Genomic DNA, 16,482 nt, shown 5'->3' on the forward strand with positions numbered 1-16,482 from the left:
AACAAACCTGACAGGTCCTGATTTCTCCTTCAATAGCCCATTCTCCACAACTTCATTCCAGAACAGTTCAAAGGCACCTTCCTTCAGTGCAACTTGGAGCAAATCAAACACTACACTGGGCAATTTCTTGTCTTCCTTCTCAGACTTGGCAGCACTTTTCAGAAGCTCTACAAGTCTAGAAGAAGAAATAAAATAATGTGAGAGACCTGACCTGAAAGGCAATTGCTGAAGGCCAAATTGATCCTGCTGAAAGACACAGAACATTTCCCAAGAACTGCAGGCTGTGTCCCCTGGGAGAAATGACACAACTATAACTTGGGAACCTGCAGAACAATTAACACCTAACCCTTAGCAGCACCTGCAGTGGCAAATACAAGCAGGAATCAGAATCACAGCCACATTTCTTTCACTCCTAGCCAAGAGGAAAATAATGTTCATTTAAACCTCCTTATTTAAGAACTTACCTGGAAACATTTTCCTTATTTACAACAGTAGATGAGCCAAACAGCTTCTTCAGCTTTTTAGGTTTCAGAACACCAGGGAATTTCTGCATGCCCACAAGCAAAAGGTGCAGGTTCTCTGGAGATGTGAAGGCTGAAGAGAGGTCACCTTGCAAGATGTCAAACAGGACCTCCTCAAACACAGTTTCAGGTACCTAGACAGGAACGAGGGGGACAGCATGTGAGAAATACCTGAGGGCATTTTACTAACTTGCAATGAAGTAAGCACATTAAAGTATCTGCACTGGAGGACATTCTACTAAAAGCTTGCAGTGTTCTGGAAACTCTAGAAATAGTCTTTATGGCGACACAATGAATAATAAATAATGGATGTGTCCATGACTGCCAGACAGTCCCAGGTGCTGAACCATGGGGAGCAGGACAGCATGCTGTCATCACACAGCAATTCTGGTCAACTGACTCCAGCTGCAATTGTTCTCCTGCTGTCTGACTGCTCTGCCTGTACAGCCAGGCAACCCAGGGACAAGGAAACTCTCTCTTTTTATTTAACACTGCTAGTCTTCATGTCTACAAGTAATATCCAGTTTAAAAAAAGGAAATAAACTCTTTTCTTTTACTACCTACTCAGAGCTCTTTACTTCTTATCCCTACATAATTTCATTCCCAACAGCCCAAAATTCAACCTTAGGCCCAGGTTTGCTGCATAAAAAAGGTGGTTTGCTGTTCAGAGTTTTCAGCATTACTCTGTCCAAAGGAGCACATGGTCTAACACATAATCCAAGCAAGTTAAATGGGAAATAACAGGCTGTGGGATCGTCCATGATGAAACCAAACCAAGCTAAACCAGAGCATCCTTCCCAGAACACAACCACAGGCAACATAGGGACAGCTCCCACAGTTTACACTCTTCCACACCCCCTATAAATTCCAGCTATGAACAAACTAAAGGAAAATCTGACCCCAAAGCCAAGCCCTCTCTTCCTCCCACCCCACAAGCCCCCAGCCCCACGCTGTGCCTGCACCTCAGAGGTGATGTCAATGAGAGTTTTGCGTGGCAGATCTCTGAGGTGTGTCTGGTGATTTGTCAGCTGCTGCAGAAGCTGGATGCTCTCCAGAAGAGCTTTCCGGTCCTATAAAGGAAAGATAAGCCAAAACCAGAGGACATAAATCAGAAATTCAGCTGAAGGCTCAGGTGATAATCCACTCTTTAGATGTTTATGCCTACTTGTAATAAGAAAGACAATTTTGTTTCTTGATTGGTCACTCAGCTTTTTCCAAAATTGTGTTTTCCAGCTGGATATGACAACAGATCCCCTCCTTCCAGAAGAGGTAGAAGCCTCCTGCACTATTTGACACAGCTCCTACATTCTGCTCAGGAACAGACTTTAAAAAGGCAGAAAGAGTCCATGGATGGAACAATAGAAATGTTGAACTTGATGCTTCAAGTGCCACTGCATGGATTACCCAGTGACCCAGCCTCTCTCTGTCATTCTCTTTCCACATCTAAGCCCCAGGAGCAGAACTGACACACCTGACAGCAGTTTTACCTTCACAAGCCGCCCAGACTGGAACAGAGCCATCACTCCAAAAAAGTTCCCAAAAGCTGCATTTCTCACAAGTTTCTGAAAGGGAAAAAAAAAAAGGAAAACAGGTAAAATTCTACTTTCCTGAGAGGCTTAGAGCTCACATGCAGCTACACAATCAGTGGAGCAAGATGGCAGGAAAATCCAGCCTCGAACACCCCACCATGGGAAGAGAACACAATGAAAAGCAACCCCCTGCACAATGTGTAAGAACTGTCCCATAGTACCTCTTCATCACACTGACAAATCTCAGCTAAAACAGGGCCAGATGACAATGACAACTTCCAATTTCCAGAAATATTTATTATTTCATTACAGTCACATGAACCCTAAAACTACACTATACACCAAGACTTCAAAGAATATGGAGCAAATAAAGTAGCAATTGGCAAATGCTGCCATGAGCTCACTTACTTTTTTCACTTTTTCCAGATTGTGTTTTTCTTTTATCTGCTCCAAAATGCTGCACAGTGAAATTTCCTCAAAAGCCTGCAAAACCTGAGGAGAGAGATGGAATAGCTGTTTGCAGTTCTTCCATTTCATGACATTACCTTGGGTTAAGGTAAAATAGAGTTGAAGAGTTGTTCAGCACAGCAGCAGATGTGCTGCTTTATCAGGCCAGAATGAAGACAACCAGATCAGTAAAGATGTATAGAACAGGAAGCAGGCTGGGAGAGCTGGGGTTGTGCAGCTTGGAGAAGGCTCCAGGGAGAGCTCAGAGTTTCTCCCAGTGCCTAAAGAGGCTCCAAGAGAGCTGCAGAGGGACTCTGGAGTCCCAGAGAGCCGGGACAAGGAGGAATGACTTTACATTGACAGAAGGCCAATTTAGGTTAAATATTAGGAAGAAATCATTCTCTGTCAGGGCAGTGAGGCTCTGGCACAGGTTGCCCAGAGAAGCTGTGGCTGCTCATCCCTGGAAATGTTCAAGGCCAGGCTGGATGGGACTTGGAGCAATCTGGTCTAGAGGAAGGGCAGGAATCCCATATCAACCAACCAAGACCAAGAGCAAGCTAGTTTTAAGAAGTAGTAATAGTACTAAATGCAGAATAATGGAAAACTTGGTCAAAATTTGTAAATCCAAGTCCTTGAAACAGGACTGACTTCCGTAGTATGAATGTGATATTGGTATATTTCATAACTTTGTAAGTTTCTAAAGCAGAGTAGCACCATTTAAAACCAGTACGGTTATTGTGAGAGCTTTCCCTCCCATGTGCACAGAAGGGAGTACTCCAGCCTTGCACAGACAGCAAAAGTGACCCCAAGCACGGACAGAGGCTGCCGACGGTTCTGACCCGCGCTGGGGAACACTGACCTGCGCCAAGGCCAAGCTGAAGCCCGGGCGGGCGGCCTCGCGGGTGGCTCCCAGCCCCTCCACCAGCCGCTTCAGGGTGTACTTGAGCTCATCATCCTGCAAGAGAGACCGAGCTGGGCGGTGTCCGGGCTGCCCCGAGCGCGGCCCGGCCGCCAGACCCCCGGGCCCGGCCCGTGCCCCGTCCGCACTGCCCAAGCGGGAGCGGAGGGATGAGGCGTGTGAGGAGCCATTGCCCGCCCGCACCCACCGGCCCCCGCCTCACCTTCTTGCCCTCCCGCAGGTGCCGCAGGAGGCTCTCCGTGGCCGCCAGCCGCACCTCCTGCTCCGGCTTAGCGATGTCCCAGAAGAAGTCGAGGAAGGCGCGGCCCTGCCGCAGCACCCCGCGGGGGTCGGTCACCGCCGCGCCGCCGCCCCGCGGCTCCGTCTGCTCCATCTCCTCCCCAAGCTCCATCACCGCCATGCCGCCACCGCTGCCGCACGTGGGGCCGCCCGCCCGCTCCGCCTCTTCCGGGGCAGCGCGGCCGCCGCGGGACGGGCTCGGCCGCCGTGTGAGCCGCACTCCTCGGTCCCCCCGGTACCTCAGTGCCGCTCCCCTCATGGCCATGCCTCAGCTTCTCACGGCCCTTCAGCCCTGTTCCCTCAGCTCCTCCCGGCTCCCCTCAGAGCCTCATGGCCGTTCAGCCCCGCTCCTCTCAGCGCCTCATGACCCTTCAGCCCGCTCCCCTCGGCGCCTCCCAGCCCCTCAGACCCCGCTCCCCTCATGGCCGCCCTTCCCACCCCTGTCCCCTCAGACCCCGCTCCCCTCATGGCTGCCTTTCCCACCCCTGTCCCCTCAGACCCCGCTTCCCTCATGGCTGCCTTTCCCACCCCTGTCCCCTCAGACCCTGCTCCCCTCATGGCCGCCCTTTCCAGCCAGCTCCTCCACCCCCTCACCCCACAAATTCGGATTGCTTTCCCGGGGTGCCGCAAGCCAGTCGTGACACACTGGACGGACACATTGATGGATTATTTCAGAGTTGCGTGAGCCACGGTGCTCGGTGGTGTTCGACAAATCCAGCACACCCCACCGGGCTTTTCACTCCATTGTTTACACTCAGTTCAGAGTTAGTAACTTTCCAAGTACTGCCCATGTATCGGGATTGATTTGTAATTTACAAGTTTATAACCTCAGCTAACTTGAAGTTTCCCACATGCTGAGGGGAAGAGTCTTCACAGGGTCTTTAGAATTATAATGGACATAGATCAGCTATAATAGTCTTCTCCTAAATTAGCAAAGTATACACAGACCTACACCAAAATCCGAATTTACTACATCCTTCATGCTCATTATTTCCAGGATGTCCTTGAGTAAGTGATTCTGGCTGCTGCCTGCCCCACGGCTTGGGTCTCCTTTCTTGCTGAAAGTATGCAAAGATCTTACATTAAAGAACATTACTCCTTAAGATAATCTTGACATATTCCCACATTTTACAACACCCCGCTTTTCTCAGCGCCACGTTCCCTCCCTGGCCCCCAGCCCTGCTCCTCCGCAGGACTCAATCCTCCTTCTCTGCCCTGCCCCAGGGGCTCCCGGGCTTCCCTCACCCGGTTCGTGTCGCTGGAGGCAGGCTGCGATCCAGGATCCGGGCTGGATGCTGTCCCCGAGGGGCTGACCCGGGACAGAGGGGCAAAGCCTGCGGGGTGAGCCGGGATAGGCAGCGCAGGGTCACGGACATGAGGCGTGGGCATTGTTGGTTATCCTATGAGAATCCGTGGTGTGGTTTTATTAGAAAACATTAAATTATGGCCTGGCGAAAGGAGACAAATCAGCTGGTACAAATGATATTTTTTAAGGAGACTGTGAAGCTCTCGGGTACAGCCCGTTGTCGCAATTTGCAATAAAATCCAGCACCATCCTCCAGCAGCCCTGTGAACACTGCGTGCGGCTCCCAGACGCGCGGGAGTGCAGGGAATGACCTCGGGGCAGGATCCATCCCTGTGATCACTGTGGATGACTGTGACATCTGGAGCAGGATCCATTTCCATGAGCCTTGTTATCCCTGCCCGCAGCCACAGCGGGATGCTCGGGCAGTGAGAGCCGCGGGCTGGCCCTGGATCAGCACTGGAGCGTCCAACGCTCACCGCAGCGCAGCCTGGGCCGATCCCCGGGGGATCCCCCACAGACACTGGGCACATCCCAGGCAGATCCTCCGGCAGATCCGGAGCAGATCCCCGAGTAAATCCCGCGCAGATCGCAGAGCAGACACCGAGCGCATCCCCGGGCGGATCCCGTCCCAGAGCCGACGAGAGGGAGGCGCGCCGTGCGCCTCCCGACAGGCAGCAGCGCGGACAGCCCCGGCGGGGCGGGGAGCTGGAGGCAGGCACCGCGCGGGGCAGCCCCGGCCCGCGCGCCGCCGTATATAAGCGTTGCGGGGTCCTCGGGCGCGGTCCTGTCACGCTCGCACGGGGACGAGGCCGCGGCGGCGATGGCGGATTTCGATCCCTACGACGACCGGGCCTACAGCAGCTTCGGCGGCGGCCGCGGGTGAGCGGGGCCGGGGGCGGCGCTCGGGGCTCCCCCCGTAGCTGGGACGACAGCGGGAAGCAGCGGTCCCGGCCGCGCGAGGCAGGGGCGCGGCCGCGGGGCCCGGCCTGCCCCGCTCGGCGGGGATGGCGGGCGGGGGTTGCGGGACGGGGGCGCCGCCTCTGGGAACTGTTTGGGCTCGTTCTGCCCCCCGCCCGCCCTCCCGCGGGGCTGGGGGTGCCCATCCGCTGCCCCGCTTTGTGCGGCGGGGCGGGGGCTGCGCTCCGGAGGGGTCCCGGCCGTGGCCGCAGGATCCGGGCCCGGGCGGCTCGGAAGGGGCGGGAGGAAGGGGGGGGTCGCTGTTCCCGCCGTCCCGGAGGCGAGTGCAGGGGGGATTTAGGGAGGTGCTGGGCCGGAGCCAAGGGAGGCCGTGAGGAGCTGTGCGGGGCCGGGATGGGCGGAGGGAACGGCCCCGAAGGGCTGAGCGGGGCCCGAGGCGGCCCCGGGAGCGGGCAGCGCTGCGGTGCCTGCGGCGGGAGGAAATGGGAGCCCTTTGTGGTGTCTCCGCAAAGAGCTGAGTAGCGCCGGGAGCCTGCGTTATCCGGGGCTCCGGGTGCTGACTGCAAATCCCTGATCCCGAGGAATCGGGCTTGTCTCGTCTCTTTGCTGAAGAGTGTTTAGGGGAGGAGCCACAGAGACATAACCCGCAATTAGAAGTTTGTGTTAATCAAGCTAGGAAGGTGCAATCAAACAATTGAGTTTTTTTTAGGATGCTGGTGCTGTTGTTACAACTTTCTCTGCCATAAAACAATAGACATAAATCTGTGGAATAAACTTCTTTGTAAGCAAATTTCCCACGTGTGTTACTGTATAATCTAATCTTCCAGGTTGTATTTCCTGATCAGAAGTGTGTTCGTGTCCTTTTCTGCTCTTAGATAAATAACTTGGTTTCGTTTCAGACTCATTAGGCAGCAGGGAGGAGCTGCTGGAGTTAGAACAGCAGTAAGTTTTTTTTGTTTTTGGAAGGACTCTGACACTTTAACGTTTTCAGGCTCATTTTCATGCACTGATACCCTTTGTGTCTATTTCAGAGATGTCCCAGAGCAAACAGATGATGTTGCCACTCTCATTTCTGTTATTTTTTTAAAATTCTGTAACAAAATAGCCTTGCCAGCAGCCTGAAGTGATACTTGACTCTTTATAAATTCGGATATTGCTGCACACTGTATCTAGTCAGTGTAGGCATATTCTGTGAAGCAATAAAATGCCAGGTAAAATGTTATTCAGGTTCCTGTAAGAGAACCTAAATTTGCTGTCAGGGAAGATGTGGATCCTTGCTTGGTAAACTAAAGTTATTCTGCAAATCAGTAGATGTCTTTACAGGTAAGATAATGTACTTACTCTAATTTACCTGCAGTTCTAAACATCAGATACTACCAATATTAGAGTCCAGTGTATGCCTCTATCTAATTTATTGTTATCACTATTAAGTTACTAATAGCTAACTCAGAGTTTAGTCTCTGTGTACATTGTGTGAAGTCCTGTAATATATGAAGTGTAGTGCAAACATGACTGTTCTTGAAGATTCTGATTAAAGAATCCCATGGTAATTTGAAGTGGCTCCTGCTCATTTTAGTACTGTAGGAACAGTGCAACCTCAGCTGAGGTGTAGCAGTTTTTGTGAAAGTTACATTTTGCACAACCTTTGGTGTGCATAGTGAGTGAGCACAGGATTTCAGTGTGACAGATGGGAAATCGGTGCCCAACAGGTTCTGACATATGGGAGTTATCTGCCTCTTTCTCATCATCATCAAAATAATGGTGGAACAGCATCCAGATATGACTGGTGTGATGAGATGGGATTTGCTGCACCTGAGGTGTTCAGTGATGCACTGACTAAAAGCTGAATCATAACATTAGGGGGTATTATGAAATCACTTGAAAAAGTCACTTTATTCCTGGTGAAGAGTGTGATGCTGACATAAATGACAAAAAGGCTTACTAGAAGCTTTTTAGAAAGTGTTTTGGAGCCCAAAATGTGACAGGAAAACCTGTAGGTAAGTATACCAAGGCCTAGTTGAAACTGAAACTGTCTGTAGAGCTCAGAGTTGGAAGAAGGGGAGTGTTTATCACTCCTAACTCACTGCTAGGCTGTTGATTTAGGTGTGGCTGGAAGTGCTGGGCTCCCTACTAAAGGTTGAGATTCACCTGCTGGAGTTCTGCACAGGTCAGTGAAAATGGGAATTGGTCCTTGTGCTTCTGGCAGCTTGGATCTTGTGTCTTACCCATCTAGGATTCAAAGATTATTCCTCATTTTTAGGCTGGGGTAAGCAGTTTGCTGAAGACATCTGAATCTTACTCCAGACATGTCCTGGGTTGCTGGAATAAATTGGGTTTGAATTTGGTCTTGTGGTCTTGGGGGTTGGCACTGTCACCCTGCTGATCCTGGTGCTGCCCCGAGAGCTCAGATGTCAAACCCAGGGCAGGCCTTTGTCTGTGTGCTGTGCAAAAGGCAAATCTTGAGCTTTGATCTCTAGGGAAAGGCTTTAACTCAGATACTGGCTTTCAAAACAGCCTTCATTTTGAACTTGTGACAGATCTTTGCTGAAGACCTAACTCAACTTTGCAAAAGAATAGCTTTAAGATGGGAGTTGAGTTGTTTTCTCTCCAATATGGCCAAAGTAATTAACTCAGCCCACCAAAGTTTAATTATGGGGCTGTTGTCAGAAGCAAGCTTTCCTCTTCAGCTTTCTGCTTTGCTTTTCTGACAAGGAAATCAAGTGATGTCTTTCAGATTCTCACAGTAAGAGGACATAATAATTATTATTATCTAATTGTGTCTAAGCAGAAGTTTAGAGTGGGAAGTGCAGATATTCATTCAGAAATCTGGTTTGCCTAGTTCAGATGTGTTTTCAATTATTTTTTTACTTTTGTCCTACTTTGTTGCAAATGACAGAATCTTCTTCCAATCTCATTGTTTTGTTACTGAAGTCAGCCCTTTTATTTCACTGTTTCAGTGTTGGAAAAAATGTAGGGAAGTACAGAAACAGTTTCTTTTTCTGTTGCTGTACCTGAGTTCCATAAGAAACTTGGTTTGAAACTCAGTTATTGACCTTCAAATGGAAACTAAATACTAAAGGTATAGTTATATATTTGATAACCAAAGCCTTAATATCAAATTGGAGAAGAATATTTGATTTTGTGGCTTTAAAATCAGTCTGGATTGCACAATAGGGCATGGATTTCCACACATGCAGCCCGTGGGAGAAATGGGGTTTGTCTGTAGCACAGAAAATCCTTTTGGGGATTGAGAGTGTGGTTTTAGAAGTGCCCAAATGGAGCTGATGGAAGTGGTACCTCCAGCCCTTGTTCCTCTTCTCATTCCAAAGGGCTCTTTGCAGTCCTGACCACCTTGTTGGCCACAGACTCAACTCCAGGCTGGGTTTTTGGGTGACTGGCAGCTCAGGGAATGTCCTGAGCATCTGTGCAAGGAGAGAATGTTCCTTTGGAACTCAATTCTGTTGTTCCTGGAGGACATAAACATGAAGATTTTTCTTTTTTTGGATGCAAGTTAAATGTATGGTATGTTAATAGCTGTTCCTAATGCTATAAATGATAAATGAGGACAAATGCATGGAACTGATTTTATGTATTTTGGGATTATTTAGAGCAGCAATTCAGCTTTCTTGGAGTTCCTCCTTAAAACTCAGCCTTCTGACTAAAGTAATTCCAAACTATTACAGCTTTAGTTCTCCAGTATGTTTTTGACTTGTTAATGAGACAAAGGCAGATGAGGAATATTGTCAAAAATGCTAAAATGCAAACCTGGGTGGACGCTAATTAAAGATATGTAGATTGTGGTTCAAGTAGATTTAGCAGCATGTTGATAGTGTTGGTGACAAATGATTCTTGCATGGAGCTGCTAAATAAGGCACAAATGACAGGCTCACCTAGAGAGTTAAGGAATCTTATTCAAGCTTAACGTATTATCTGATTCATTAGTAGTAAAATATTTATTCTTGAATGAAAAAAATACTGTTGAGGACCTTGCTTGCCCAATGGATTTTTTTGACTGCATGCAACCAGCCTGGATAAAAGGAAATGATAAAATTATTTGACCTTCTGGATTTTAGGAAGGACTCTGCAGCTATTTAATTGGTCCATGTCAGATTGGCAAATCCTGCTTTGATACAGGTTGTGTTCCACCGTGGTTTTAAATGCACAGGGAGCCTCAGGGAAAGGGAACAGACACAAGCAAAGCCCAGTAAAAGAAGGTGATAAAGGGAGGATGGACAGAGTAGTAAGCAGATATTTCAGGTAAAGGTCAGAGGTCGCTTATGTGGGACAAATGGTGTTGGAACCAGTGGCATCCTATAGTTTACAAGTCTAGGAGCTTTAACTTCGGTTGCCCTGTATGTACCTTGCTCTCTGTACAGAAATTCCAGCTTGGCTTTTGAAGACTGGGCTCTGCAGGAAGTTCACACAGATGTGTTACATTAGTAAGGAATTTAGCTGGTACAATTTAGTTCCTCAGCACACAGTGCCAAGAGTTTCACTGGTACTGAGGGACAAGACAGGAAAGGACCACCCAGTTTACCTCTGTAATTCACAAGACAAAACAAGTGGGCATCCAGAGAGCACGTGATTTTTGTTCTGCCTCAGAACCCCTTGTTCAACCAAATTTATTTTTTCTTCAGTTCAAAGCATTCCAGTCCAGATATCCAACAGTTATGGCCACAGCTTCAGAATTAGGGGAAGGTGTTTCTCTTAAGCTAAATGTTGCTAAGATAATTTGGGTTATTGTAGAGTGGGTGTTGGTAATATACACTTTAGTTAAAAGCATTGGATCCAGCTTAATTTCCAGATAAGCTGACAGACCTGTGCTATGCATTTCTTCATTGCCATAAATTATTCTTAAAATTGATTCCAATAAGGGGTTTTTTAGAAGTAATGTTTTTGAGCAGGTGACATTAGAGGTAACCTTAGGTTGCTTTCCTTAATGAATTGTGTGTTAAGAAGTTCATTCATCACTTTGTTAATGAATTCACTGGTAATGTATTCATTTCCCACTGCAGTACTGCATCAGGTGAGACTGCAAAGGAGTTGAGCAGCACTTCAGGTGGCAGGTACAGGCAGAAGGAGAGAAAAACTGAGCAGAGCTGTGGGAAAATGGACTTAGAACTAAACACAGCAGCTGGGCAGGGCCCCAGAGAGCGGCTGTGCTGTGCAGCTCCAGAGGCACCGTGTGCTTTTCCCAACAGGTCTCGTGGAGGTGGCCTTGGTTCCCGCAGAAATAAAGAGCTGCCAACAGAGCCCCCCTTCACAGCTTATGTGGGAAATCTGCCCTTCAACACTGTCCAAGGAGACATAGATGCCATTTTCAAGGATCTCAGCATAAGGAGCGTACGACTAGTCAGAGACAAGGAAACAGACAAATTTAAAGGTGAGTGTTCAGAGCTCTTTGGTGGTAGATTAAAAATCAGTAGGAAAGAAAGTCACTTTAAAAGGGAATTTCAGTCTAAAGCACAGTTTTCTGCTTTTATGTTGACTTAGGCAGGTTTTCTTATTCACTGATATGTGTAAGTGTATCATTTGAATGAGAGTCACTGTTTCATCATCCTGAGATACAGAGTAACCTGAGGGAAGAGTCAATATTTGCCCTGACATAACAGAACTTTCTCAAACCTTGTCTGGTATGAATTCTACCAGAGCTGACCCCCTTAAATCCTATGACCTTAAGTACTGAGTAATTCCTTTAAATCAGAAGATTCTCATTGCTCCTGCTCTTGTCTTTTTTTAGTAGATGGGGAGAAAAGGCAAGTAGATAACCCATTCAGGCAGTTGTTTTAGAGGGTGCAAATTCAACTGCTATGGGAATTGTTTGGAGAAAATAGACTATATTTGTAAGTTACTTTAAGGGATGGAAAAGGCTTACCTTGGATAAGAGAGTGCCTTTGAAAAGGAGCAAGTCCACTAAATTATGTGATAACACAAAATCACACTGCTGACCACATAGCTATTTCAATTTCTTCTTTAAAAACTCTAGGAATGAAGTGTCAATATTCAACTGAATAGCTGTCTGAAGGCATAGATCAGAGCTAATCTGTGATGAGAACTGTGTGAAGAAGGGAATTAGGCTCTTGGCATTCACAGAGTGCCCAGAGGTGTCTTTCAGGATTTGCCCCATCATTTACAGGTGCAGGTAAATGTGTTCATTGTTGATGATGATTGGTTTCTGAGCCATGTGCATCTTGTATGTGCACATCACAACTCATGTTTAAAAGACAAGGAAGATATTTGCAGACGTGCAGGAGGAGCAGCCTCTTACAAAGGCTTTTTAAAGTGCTGTTAACTTGAGATTTGTTTCTTCCAGGATTTTGTTATGTAGAGTTCGATGAGGTGGAGTCACTCAAGGAAGCTCTTACATACGATGGTGCAGTAAGTACACTTGCAATTAATTTGTGAAATCAAAGACAAGCAGAAGTCTCTCACTCTTTGGCAGCCCTTTGATACATCCTGAACAAATTCTCCCCTTGATTTAACAGCTTTTGGGTGACCGGTCACTCCGAGTGGATATAGCAGAAGGCAGGAAACAGGATAAAGGTGGCTTTGGCTTCAGAAAAGGTGGCGGGCCTGATGACAGAGGTGACTTCCATTTTTCTAAGTAGCTTCTTAAATATGATGGTTGTAGTTATGGCTTCTGGTGCTGACTAATGCTGAGACAAGGCATGCAAGTGAACATGAAGATGATATTGAAAGGTGAAGTTTTGTATGTAAACCTGTATGTGTTTCTAACTAGCTGCTGCTGCTGCTCCTGAGGTGTCTGAAATTTAGCTGTGCTTTGTGTCCAAAGGCTGGATGTGTTGTCACTCCTAACGCAGGAAGTGAGACCAATACCCCTCCTAATGTGTTGTGTCTTGCAGAGGACAATCATAAGCCCAACAGTCTGATCTGCTACTATTTTATGATGATGTATGAAAAGTGAGTAAGCACATGTAGACAAGTGCTAATTTTTGGAGTATGTCTCTTGTTCCAGTGTAAAAACATTCTTGCCTGTAGTTGAAGGTTGGTTGAACCAGACTCACCAGAGGTTTCCATTGAATGTGCACTAAAGAAACTTTTCTGGCCACTCATTCTTGGTGGCTGTTTGTTCCTGTGCAATGGAACTTGGTTGTACCAAAAGAAAAGGATTTTCCAGCAGCATAACTTTGAATATTGAAGGACTGAAACATTGGTTTGGTGTTCCCTTGCTCAGTCTTTCCCACAGCTTCAGACTTGAACACAATTGTGGCTTTTTTCCTAGGAATGGGAGGAGGTTCCAGAGAATCCAGAGGAGGTGGATGGGAGTCCAGAGATGACTTCAATTCTGGTATCAGTATTAACACTTATACAGAAAGGAAGCCTAAAAGGCACTGAAATGTTTTCATTTTCATTTGTCACCATTACTGGTTTGATTGACTCTACTGTATGTACCAACTTTGAACATCCTACAGCTGTTATGAGATTCCTCATGGGGAATCTTCTGTTGCCTTGAGAGCAAATAGAATGAGGTCTCAATAGAAAATTCTGTGAAACAGCCATAAATTATAGAATTCTTGTCCAGGTGTAGCCTGTGGGTGACTGTTTTAAGCATTTCTCAAGCATACAACTAAGTAAAGTTCTGAATAGTAGCAGAAACAGACAGATCATGTAGGAAGGCTGATACTCTCTCAGAGCAGAGGCTTTCATCTTCTCAAGGAGATGTGATGTCATTATATGTGTGTCCCTGAAGTAACTGACTTCTCCAAAGTCAGATTAGTGTTCCAAAGCACTTGTAAATTAAAAATGTTCCTGAACTTTTAGACCTGTTTGGTAATGCAGCTGCAGCAAGTGACTGAGCTTGCTGAGTGGAGGTGGTGACAGAGCCACTGGGTTTGCTCTTAACTTCCAGTCAGTTCCAGCTATTAGAATGCAGGGTGGCATTACACAATTGCTTTTGTCCTCTGAACTCATGGGTTTGGTCCATTTTCTGATGGAGAGATGTTGGCAAGTGCAACTTTGCAGTGTCTGGTCTCTGCGTGAGTGGAATGAAGGATGCAGGAGAAGCAAAGTGTGCCCTTGTCCCCAGCATGGGTTGGAGCATGGTGCTGGAGAGAGGAGCTTGCTGCAGTGCTCTGCTTAACCTGCCTTTGGAGCTAAGCATTCTGTGTCACAGCTTCATACCTTCCTTGGCAGCTTCTCCAAATGTGGATGCATTTCAGCCTGTTAAATGCTGGATGAGTGATTCATGAGCCAAAAGTTTAGCATTTCAGTCTTAGCTGCTACAAAAGCTTTTCTTCCCAGGTTGTACAGCCTTGCTCTAGATCAAGTCTTTAAAGATGGCTTGTTTGGCACTGAAGTAAGTAAGGGACAGCTCTGCAACTCTTTCCTTTCCACTTCAGTATTTGGCAATCTCATTTGGGAACCAAACAACTTTCTCTTCCAGGCAGCTTCTGAAAATCTGAGTATATTCTGTATGCTGATAGCCTGAAGTATCCTCCTCCAACTGAAATGCAGGCAGTGGGGGCTTGAACAGATACTCAAGGGTAATCACTGGTACAGACTGGAACTCTGGTCAGTGATAGATAGTTCTTGATTTACTTCTTTTTTGTGATACATAAACTGAAGAAATGCAGTCAGTTTAAAGTCTGATTTTTTTTTAAATTATATTCTATTTTTTCCCCAGCCCTTTAATTAATTTAGTAAATGCCTGGCCAGTTTATAGTACAGCTAAGCAGCCCTGGGGTTTGACTCTGTTTTATAAGTGCATTTCACTACTCCCCAGCTATTTTCCAATTTGCTCCTGTGGATTTCATGGTAAGGCTGTAGCCAGTGTGATGATCTGCTATGGAAGCACTCAGTACTGTCTGAGTGCTACTCTGTAGTGCTGTCTCTCAACTCAACTCATGATGTTAAACTCACATTGCAGCCAAGGTTCATATTTTAAACTCACTTGACCCACTCTCCAGCACCCCAGTAAGCCTCTAAGTGGATAAAGCACTTTCTGAACTTGATATAGTATCCTTGGTTTCAAATGGAACCCGAACAGCTCCTCCAGAAGGTGCTGGAGCTCTGTGGAACAATCTGTCTGCAGACAAAGGCTCTGAGTGCACCACCTTGGACTGACAGCGGTGACTAGCATGGCTTTCCAGTCATCCAGATAAATCTAAATTGAATACATTGCAAAAGATGCTCTTTAAATTCACTGTCTTCCATCTTCAGGATTCAAGGATGATGACTTCCTGGGAGGCCGGGGTAGAGGAACCCGCCCCGGAGACCGGCGGCCACCGGGTGCCTCCATGGGGAGCGGTGGCACCGGTCGCTTCAGAGATGGGCCTCCCCTCCGTGGCTCTTCCATGGACTTCAGAGAGCCTACAGAAGGTAAAATCCTGCTCTGTGTGCCTTGCTCTTCCTCCTCAAAGGAGACACACTCCTGGTTTTGTTGTCAGTTAAAGCTCCTGCCCTTGCCAGGCAGATCTCACAGGTGGAATGTTTTTCCTTTCAGAGGAGCGAGCGCAGCGGCCCCGGCTCCAGCTCAAACCTCGAACAGTCGATACTCCCCTCAATCAAGTAGCCAATCCAAACTCTGCCATCTTCGGAGGAGCCAAGCCCCGGGAGGAAGTAGTAAAAGAACACGACTGAGTTTGGGGTTGAGAGGGAATGGGGAGGCGGGAGAAAAAGCAAGACAGTACAGAGTGACTAGCTCTGCTGGAATGTCAACCCTGCAGTTTACCATTCCTGCCATCTGGTATTTGTCCTCTTTGAAACCGAAAACACAGAGCTTGTGAATGCATGTCAGCTGTTAACAAGTGGTTTTTAGTACGTTCTTGGCTTTGCTGTATCTAGTGCCTGCTTTGTGCTGAGTTTCCCTCTTCTGTTTCCTTCCAAGCAGCACAGTTGCCAGTAGATAAGGCAGTGTGGCTGCTTCCACAGGTGTGGAGGTCTCTGGACAAAGGTGCTGCTTCACTTCTTCCTTTCTGGGTTTGTTTTACTTTAGAAGCACAGGTTAGACTTAGTTATTTCCCTGTATTGTTTCCTTTTACTTCCTCAGTGTTCCTCTTCTGACTTGCATGTCTCGTTCTGTATTGCTGTGGCTCTGAAGAGGAAAACTGAAGAGTCCAGATGAGTTGAACAGAAATTTACAGTTCTAACCAAGTAGTGAAATACCATTTATGACAATTGGTGATAGTCACTGTTCACAGCAGAGCCCCTTATGAAAGTAAAGGGGGCAGCTGCCCTTTCACATGGGTTGCCAGGAAGGATCAAATTAAAGGATGCCTTGCCTGGCAAGCCTGGTGAAGAGCTGGTGGAATCAGTATGGATAAAGCCTCTGCCAGCAGCCTCTTCCTGCTGGCTCCTGACTTCCAAATGGTATGATGCTACTACAACTCTGAGCTCAAGGTTAGTGCTGCAAAGCCATGCCTGTTTGAGCACAACTGCTCACTGGCTCTTTCTGCTTACTTTTTTGGGTTTTACATGTTTGGTAAATTTTTAAATGAAGTTTCTACAAATAAAATTGACTTTTTTATTTTTGTTGAAGGAGTGTATACTTTGCCATGCAGTATTTGATCGTCACTATCCCCTGTATTTCTTTGCCCAGTGGGG

At 47.1% G+C, this 16,482-nt stretch overlaps 2 protein-coding genes across 3 annotated transcripts in view; one reads left to right on the top strand and one right to left on the bottom strand.

The window, feature by feature from the left end:
* MYBBP1A (MYB binding protein 1a) overlaps positions 1–4,052 on the bottom strand; it is a 50,611-nt gene extending 46,559 nt beyond the window's left edge. Inside the window, 7 exon segments of the mRNA XM_005494187.4 lie at positions 8–175; positions 465–655; positions 1,484–1,591; positions 2,009–2,083; positions 2,459–2,542; positions 3,357–3,452; positions 3,619–4,052. Of these exon segments, the coding sequence (XP_005494244.4) occupies positions 8–175; positions 465–655; positions 1,484–1,591; positions 2,009–2,083; positions 2,459–2,542; positions 3,357–3,452; positions 3,619–3,960 (1,064 nt within the window). The 5' untranslated portion in view covers positions 3,961–4,052.
* A 1,669-nt stretch (positions 4,053–5,721) lies between these two features.
* Positions 5,722–16,416, top strand: EIF4H (eukaryotic translation initiation factor 4H). 2 transcript variants are annotated; one of them, XM_005494188.4, is made up of 7 exons: positions 5,722–5,880; positions 11,121–11,302; positions 12,233–12,297; positions 12,405–12,504; positions 13,163–13,228; positions 15,100–15,258; positions 15,383–16,416. In XM_005494188.4, exons 1-7 carry the CDS (start codon positions 5,822–5,824, stop codon positions 15,517–15,519), a joined length of 768 nt encoding a protein of 255 aa, XP_005494245.1. In that variant the 5' UTR covers positions 5,722–5,821; the 3' UTR covers positions 15,520–16,416. The 2 variants fall into 2 exon arrangements, with proteins under 2 accessions (XP_005494245.1, XP_005494246.1); XM_005494189.4 differs by lacking the exon at positions 13,163–13,228.
* The last annotated feature ends 66 nt before the right edge of the window (positions 16,417–16,482 follow it).

Source organism: Zonotrichia albicollis, chromosome 22, assembly GCF_047830755.1.
Source record: "Zonotrichia albicollis isolate bZonAlb1 chromosome 22, bZonAlb1.hap1, whole genome shotgun sequence".
NCBI classification, from domain to species: Eukaryota; Metazoa; Chordata; class Aves; order Passeriformes; family Passerellidae; genus Zonotrichia; species Zonotrichia albicollis.